Consider the following 7,068-nt stretch of genomic DNA (forward strand, 5'->3'; position numbering starts at 1 on the left):
CCAGCCAGCCAGGAGCCCTGTCCTTACAGCTTGGTGGTTCCCATAGCCTCCCCAGCACCACACACAGGATCCGAGGGAAAAGTGATGGGCTGCCAGGTTCCAAGCAGCCCAGCTGTGGCGAGGTGGGACTGTTTTGATTTTGGGTGTGCTGGGAGAAAGTCTCGGGCAGCATCCCCACCCCTCTAACAAAACCCTTCCATCAGCAGCAGGAAGAACAAGAGCTCCAGCCTACACTAGTACAAACCCTCCAGATTCGGAATAAAAAGCCACACAGAACAGGTTACAAACCTCAGATCTGCTGGAGGCAGGGAAAGCACAAGCTGGCCAGGGAGCGCAGCAGCGCCGAGCACATGCCTGGTGAGGGGCACGTTGCATCTCCCTCAGACACAGGCCGCTCTGGGGTGATGGCCCGGGAGGAGCTGCATAGGCAGACACTTCTAACGCAAGCAGGCCTCAAAGCTCAGCCTTTCCCTGCCAGCCCTCGCTCCACAGGCTGCACACAGGCCCAGGCCAGCCCCCTGCAGAGCTCCCTGGGAGCCAGGACCGGGAGGAGCGACAGCCACACAGGCCGTCTGCAAACTAACCTAACACTCATCTTTAAAAGCTACAGGAAACAACCCTTGTGTGGCATCTGCAACCCGGCGAGAGTTGCTGCAAGAGCTACTGCATGGAGCAGCCGTCAGTGGGCAGGAGGTCGTACACGTACATGGCCACCGACTTGGACAGGTAAGTCATGGTGCCGAACCGCCCGCTCGGCGCGCTGTCGTACAGCAGGCTGCAGATGCCTGTCGTGGGATCCTTCTCCAGCATGTGGTTGTCAGCACCCAGGGCCTTCTGGATTTTGGAAAAGGAGGGAGAAAGGCAGCATTAGGAATAAGGGTAGCCTCCTCATCAGCTTCCATCCCAACCATCTTCCGTGGCCCTTGCAGAGTGACACGCTGATTGTGACCAGCAGAAGGAGGACGCTACATCTTTGCTGTGCCCCATGAACACAGCAGGGACAACAGGCAGGACCCGCCAGGTGGGTGAACCCTGTGTATTTGTGGGGAATGCAGCCAGCAGCCCTGAGTGTAGGCTGTGGCCCCCGTGTGAGGCCTGGCCCCTACCTGCTCCTCGTAGAAGAGGTCATTGGCCATGTGCAAGATCTTTTCCACAGCTATGATGCTGCCAATGGTGTGCACCTCCATGTCCACCAGCATGGTGAGCACTAAGATAGCCTCCACCAACAGCTGCCTGTACTCTGGCTGGGGCACGCGGTTGAGGACCGACTCCACATGCACAGCAAACTTAATTTCCCCTGGGGTCATCTGTGAGGCAGGAGAAACAAATGCACCCAGAGCATCGTATCACCAGCACAAGTCCTGAGCTATCCCAGTGCTGGGCACTCGCTCAGGGCAACCCAGCACCCAGCAGCTGCCCTGTTTCCCCTTTACATAAACCTCCTACCTCTCTGGTTGTAGAAGAGGGGAGAACAAAGCCCTCCACAGAGAGACCGTGGCACTGGAAAAGAAGGAGGAGAGACTGTGGTTGTGGCCTGGAGACGCCCCCTGCTAAGACATGTAGGTCCAGCCCATCCCTCCCTCCCTCCCACTTTACAGTGGTGCCTGCTGCCCACACACCCCAGCTCCTGACACTTTGCACAGGTCACTCCCATCAACTCGGCATCAGCTGGAGCCCTCGCACACTCAGGACGGGGCCCTGCTCCCTGGCTTCCCATGCCCAGGACAAGCTGTGCCTGGAGCAGCTTCAGCTGTGGCTCCATCTCTGCCCCTGCCTGGCTAATGTACAGAGCACAGACACTAGTTCCCCTCTGCAAGGGTCAGCACAGTACGAGGCAGGTCCTGTGTGCCTGCACGGCAACCCCAGGTCTTCCCCAGCTTTCCAAGGCCAGCTGCAGGCCTTGTCCATGAAGCATGTATCTACGCAACATCGGGGACCATCCCCAGGTGCTTAAGTCCCCCTGGCAAGGCTGGTGCCTGGGACCACGGGCTCACAGGCATGGAAATGAGCCAGCCAGATGTCCAGCTCACCTTCTGCAGGACCTTCCAGACCTTCTGGTAGAAGCCCACAGGGACACGGTTGAGGGCCCCATCCAGCCGCCGTCTCCGCTGCCACTGGCCCTGACGGCTGTCCTTACTGCCCTGGTCTTGCAGCATGCTTGAAAAGGAGCCCTTGCCCAGCAGCTCTGAGTGCCCAGCGGACTGGCCAGACAAAACAAGGACCACAGATACTGCTGCAAAGTTAAATACCCCACAAAACCATGGCCCACTGCTGCCCAAGAGTTTGTGCTCACCCAGCCTGGTTCCCAGGGCAGAACTGCCACGCCCTGCCCCCAGCAAAGCCCACCCTGCGGCCCCAGCTCCCTGCAGCACCCCTAGAGCACCCCCACAGCACAGCTCCTTTCTGCATGCACGAACAGGACAGGTCCCTGTGCGTGCAGCAAACAAACATGGGTTACCAGAGAGGACTTCAGGTCACTGTCACTGGACTGCAAACCAAGGGGCTGAAAAAGAAAGGGAGAGACAAAAATCAAACTGTGGCAGAGCAGGGCAGCCACCATGGCAAGTGGAGCAGCAGCAGCACGGACCAAGCGCAGGTCACGGGGCAGTTATCCCAGGGGCCGCGGTTAGCTGGAGATTGAGAGGTAGTTTTGAAAGGCGAGCTGCAGAAAATCTCACGTTAGCATCAGAGGGGAAGGACTGCATCAGGGCACAGAGCTGCTCTGGGGCCCCCACATGCCAGTGCCATGGTAGCAATGGGTTTCTGCTGGCCAGCAGACAGGGGCAGGGCTGCTACTCCTGGCACAGGCAGGGATTTAGTCTCAGGAAGACCGAAGGGCCAGCAGCATGGTTGCCCATGGACAACCTCCTCGCCACACATATGGTCCCTCTGCTATGCCAGGTTTCACACTGCAGGTCAGCCATAAACCTGCTGCATCAGCCCAGTCCCCACAGGCCCCATCCCTTTGGGGGTGGGACCCCTCCTAGAGCTCGGGACCCCTCCTAGACACAAGCCAGGAACCAGAGGAGGTCTTTATCCTTTGTAGCTGGGCAGGAGCCTTTTCCTCCAGAGAAGAAATAGCTGGGGAGGCCACAGGCAGGATCTAGCGATCACCAGCTAACTGCCCAGCAGGGCCACTGCTGTTGTGGCTCTGGAAACATCATGTCATCTTGCTCAGCAAGTTTTTGTGGGTATAATGGAATCTACTTGACCACAGCAGCTACAGAGCACAGCTCCCAGCTGGTTGTAATGCCAATACACCCATGGCTTAGAGAAGCTTTCCTTCCTGCCAGTCCAAACACAGCATGTACTACTCAAAGGGGAGCTCTCTGAAGGCTGTGGGCCAGCGCCAGCCCTTGGGCCCCCGCAGCATGTTAAGCAATGCTGACCTCTTCCCAGAGAGCCAACCTCCTTCCCCCATCCCGAACAGAGCAACCCTGAGCCTGCCAAGAGGGGAAGCGAGCTCCCTGCTGCAGCAGCTCGCGTAGGGGGTTGTTTAGGAAAGCTCATTAACTCATGCATGCTCAGAAGCTGCCCTAGTGTGTGGCGCGAGGGGTAAAAGCTTAGGCTGCAGGAGGACCAGGGTGGCTTCACCTTACTCCCAGTCAGAGACTGTCTACGTTTATCCAATTGCTGCAAGAGAAGAAGGAAATGAAGATTCTGCTGCTGGAAGAGGCCCACCAGGACACCAGCCATGACTGGGACACTGCGTGGTCCTCCCCAGCCCTGTGCCTTCTTAAGCACCCCTGTGCTCCCCCAGGTACTGCACTGACAGAGCCACCACCCCCACCATCCTCCCCCCAGAGCAGGACTGGAGCCAAAAGGAGCTCCTGGGAGCAGCTGTAAGCTTTCTGAAGCCCAGCAGACAGCTCCCTCCTGCTCTCCCATTGATTCTGCCTGTCCTGTAGCTGCTTGTCACCCACAAAACCTGCCAGGAACAGCTTGCACCACCTGTTCTCACCTGCTTGATCTCACTTTTCAGCCTGACTATGCCAGCACGCTCAGGTTTGGTGACCCCAACAGCCTCCACCTCACAGATAGAGACACCGGTGGTGACTGACGAGTCAACTGATCGCACTGGAAGAGAAGAGAGATCTAGAGTGGGTACTATGGCTCAGGGCATGGATGTCCCTTGTCACTGCTCTGGCACTGGTATCTCTGCACACCCTTACCTTCTATCCCAACCAGCACCAGAGATCCACGAGCACAGCAGAAAACTGCTTCAATTCAGGCCTGACCAGGCCAAGTACCAAAGTAAGCAAAGCCCCAATAGCTACAGGACTTGGGCTTGATCACCAGAAATCGGCTCAGCACCACTCTGCTGAGGTGCATGGCTTCTCGCTGGACCACTACTGTGCTGAACATGTGGGAGGAGAGGGACATCCCCCACAGGTGGGAACACCTGGAACAGCAGGAGCCAGCTTTGCCCAGAGATGCTCTCACAAACCTGCTGAGAGACTCACCGCTCCTTTCCACCCCAAACTCCTTGCCAGAGAGGATGTGGTAGAGGAGACGTTTCATGTCTGATGGGCTGAGATTCATCAGGTTCTCGGTGGCTTCTCTAGCTGAAGAGAACAGAGTTGCAATGTCATACCCCAGTTCACAGTTCTGCTGGGACATTTCAGCCCTGCACCCCATTCTGTTAGCAGGGGAAGCGCTGCCACAGATGCTCATCCTCCAAGGATGTGCACTACCTCCAGGGGCTGCCTACAGGGCAGCCCAACACATGCCTAGAGACCACAGTGAAATTGCCCGCCTGAGCTGCCTGAGAACAGTCCCAGCTGCAGGCCCTGGTCCTTTCCTACAGCATCTCGTCCTGTCCCCGAGCTGCCCACCTTTAACAGCACTCCTCCTTCCTGGCTGGCAGGGCCCCAGCACTGCAGCACCCTCCCTGGCTGGGGAGCCAAATCCGCTGCACGTACCTGAGCAGTGCAGGGAGAGCGCCAGTTCTGTTGCCATCACTTGGATGATGAGCCCAATGCGGATGCGGAACATCTCTATGAAGAGTGCAGGCTGTGTGCGAATGTACATGGCCAAGTACACCATGATCTCCTGGAGGGGAAGAGGCAGATCACCCCACTGCTGCTCACCAGGGCGGGCAGACAGCCAGCTGGGGGGTCCCATGCTGCCCTGGCCCCTCACCTGGGTGAGGATGGACACACTGAGGTTCTTCTCACTGGCTTCATCGATGAGGCGAACGAGCTCCTCGTAGGGGATTGGGCTGGGGAAGGAGCGGATGGCAGAGCAGGTGAGAGGCACCAAAGCGAGCCTGGCACTCCTCCTGGCCCATACAGCCCAGGGAGGAGAGACAGGCTGGGGACAGCTGCCAGAGCCACTCCCGCCCACAGACCCAGCCCCAGCCCAGCATGCATGGGGAGGGAGAGGTGCCACACTCACGTGGTGATCGTCTTCTCACGTGGCTCCGGAGGCAGCCCCACCGTCAGGTGCTTCTGGTGAGACAGGAGGTCGGTGCAGGCCTGGGGACAGAAAGGGTCACACCAGGCATCACCAACTCAGGGCAGAGGGAGACAGAGTTGATGCAGCTATGGTTTGCCTGTCCATTCTGCTGCCTCCTCCCCCATGGACCCCAGCCCACTAGAAGGCAGCTGTTACCTCATCCAGAGCTTCTACCTTCTTCTTGAGGATGCCAGAGATGTAACGGATCAGGGCCCACTGGCGTGTCTCCCCTACCCGCACATATAGCTCAGTGAGGAGCTCCTTGATGGTGGGGCCAGGCTCACCATCAAGCCCCGTGTGCCACTCGGGCCCCCTGCAGTAAAGGAGATGCCAGGTTACAGCCAGGGATTGGCCCTTGGCAGCTCCCTAGCTGCTCTCAGGCTTTGCGGGCTGGGACGCAGGCATGGCTGCACTGTCTCTCTTCTTGGTGAGCCAGGAGGACTCGGAGCATCTCGTACCTGAGGGTGTGGAGCATGTACAGGATGTCCGCTTGCTCCTGCAGCGTGGGGCAGATGCGCAGCTGGTCCACCAATGCCTTGCAGTCCACGTTGCCATCCTCATCACGGGGCAGGTTCATCTCTGCATAGGGCGTGTGGCTCTGGTGGAAGGGAGACCCACGCTCCTGGTTAGCACTGCCAGCACCCCACACCAAGCGCAGTCCAGTTATGGAACCAAGGCCGTTCACCCATGGATATTCCACCTCACCAAACAGCAAGCCCTCCCCTTGCAGCCTTGTAGGACCCTACAGCTCCAGCTGACAGGATGGCACTGCTCAGCCAGTCTGGGAAGGACAGGGCTCACCTTGCCATCCACGTCATGCTGGTGGGGTGAACTCAGCAGCTTGACTGATTGCTGGGATGCCTGGAAGATCTTGCTGGGGACATACATCCCCACGTCTAAAAGGAAGCCAAGGTTGGTGCAGACACTTCTCAACCCCAACCACCACTGCTGTGCCCCAATCCACCTCACATGTGACACTCCGCTCGCCCAGCAGCCCCTGCAGAGAAGTCAGCCGACGGAGAAGCAGCCTCCGCCCATCTGGTTAGAGGAACAACACAGGGAACTGCCATCCCTTATTGTTCAGCAGTTTCCATGAGGGCTGCACAGGCACCAACTGCAAGATGCTCCATAGCTGGGACTAACATGATGGACTCAACACGCCTTAGCCCAGGCTGGCTCTGGCTTGCTCTGCAGTCCATAGGGCCCCCAGCACTGCAGAGCTGGGAAAACTCCCAAAGCACCTCAGCCTCAACCCCACACTTGAGCGAAGGTGCCGGGGTCACTCACTCTGGACATGAAGGTCCTTGGCCTTGGATGCCAGGGACATGAGGTCACGGGTGGTGTGGACAGCAGCCCGGAAGCGGCTCAGCCCTCCCCGCTGGGCAGTGGGAGGGAGGTTCGACTGGGGAACTGTGCGCTGCAGCAGATGGTCCAAGTACTGAGCAACCTCGTCGTATGTGTCTGCTGGGAGGGGAGGCAGAGCGGGGTTCAGCTGCTTTGCACCGGGGCACCCCCAGAGCCCGGTGAGCTCCCTGGCTGTGCCCTGGCAAGGGCAAAGCTTTGCTGGCTGCACAAAGCGACTGTGGGGCTAGTGCTGGCAGCCCGACAGAC

General features: G+C 58.6%; 1 protein-coding gene across 1 annotated transcript in view; it reads right to left on the bottom strand.

The window, feature by feature from the left end:
* Positions 1–640: 640 nt before the first annotated feature.
* PHKA1 (phosphorylase kinase, alpha 1 (muscle)) overlaps positions 641–7,068 on the bottom strand; it is an 18,508-nt gene continuing 12,080 nt past the window's right edge. Inside the window, exons 18-32 of the mRNA XM_010142596.1 lie at positions 6,745–6,921; positions 6,259–6,353; positions 5,916–6,055; positions 5,614–5,770; positions 5,398–5,477; positions 5,143–5,221; positions 4,923–5,052; positions 4,464–4,565; positions 3,962–4,077; positions 3,595–3,633; positions 2,459–2,503; positions 2,031–2,201; positions 1,447–1,500; positions 1,107–1,307; positions 641–834 (exon numbers count right to left, since the gene is read on the bottom strand). Of these exons, the coding sequence (XP_010140898.1) occupies positions 661–834; positions 1,107–1,307; positions 1,447–1,500; positions 2,031–2,201; positions 2,459–2,503; positions 3,595–3,633; positions 3,962–4,077; positions 4,464–4,565; positions 4,923–5,052; positions 5,143–5,221; positions 5,398–5,477; positions 5,614–5,770; positions 5,916–6,055; positions 6,259–6,353; positions 6,745–6,921 (1,760 nt within the window). The 3' untranslated portion in view covers positions 641–660. The remainder of the gene's footprint in view (positions 835–1,106; positions 1,308–1,446; positions 1,501–2,030; positions 2,202–2,458; positions 2,504–3,594; positions 3,634–3,961; positions 4,078–4,463; positions 4,566–4,922; positions 5,053–5,142; positions 5,222–5,397; positions 5,478–5,613; positions 5,771–5,915; positions 6,056–6,258; positions 6,354–6,744; positions 6,922–7,068) is intronic.

The sequence above is a fragment of the Buceros rhinoceros genome, unplaced genomic scaffold, assembly GCF_000710305.1.
Source record: "Buceros rhinoceros silvestris isolate BGI_N320 unplaced genomic scaffold, ASM71030v1 scaffold23560, whole genome shotgun sequence".
Taxonomy (NCBI): domain Eukaryota; kingdom Metazoa; phylum Chordata; class Aves; order Bucerotiformes; family Bucerotidae; genus Buceros; species Buceros rhinoceros.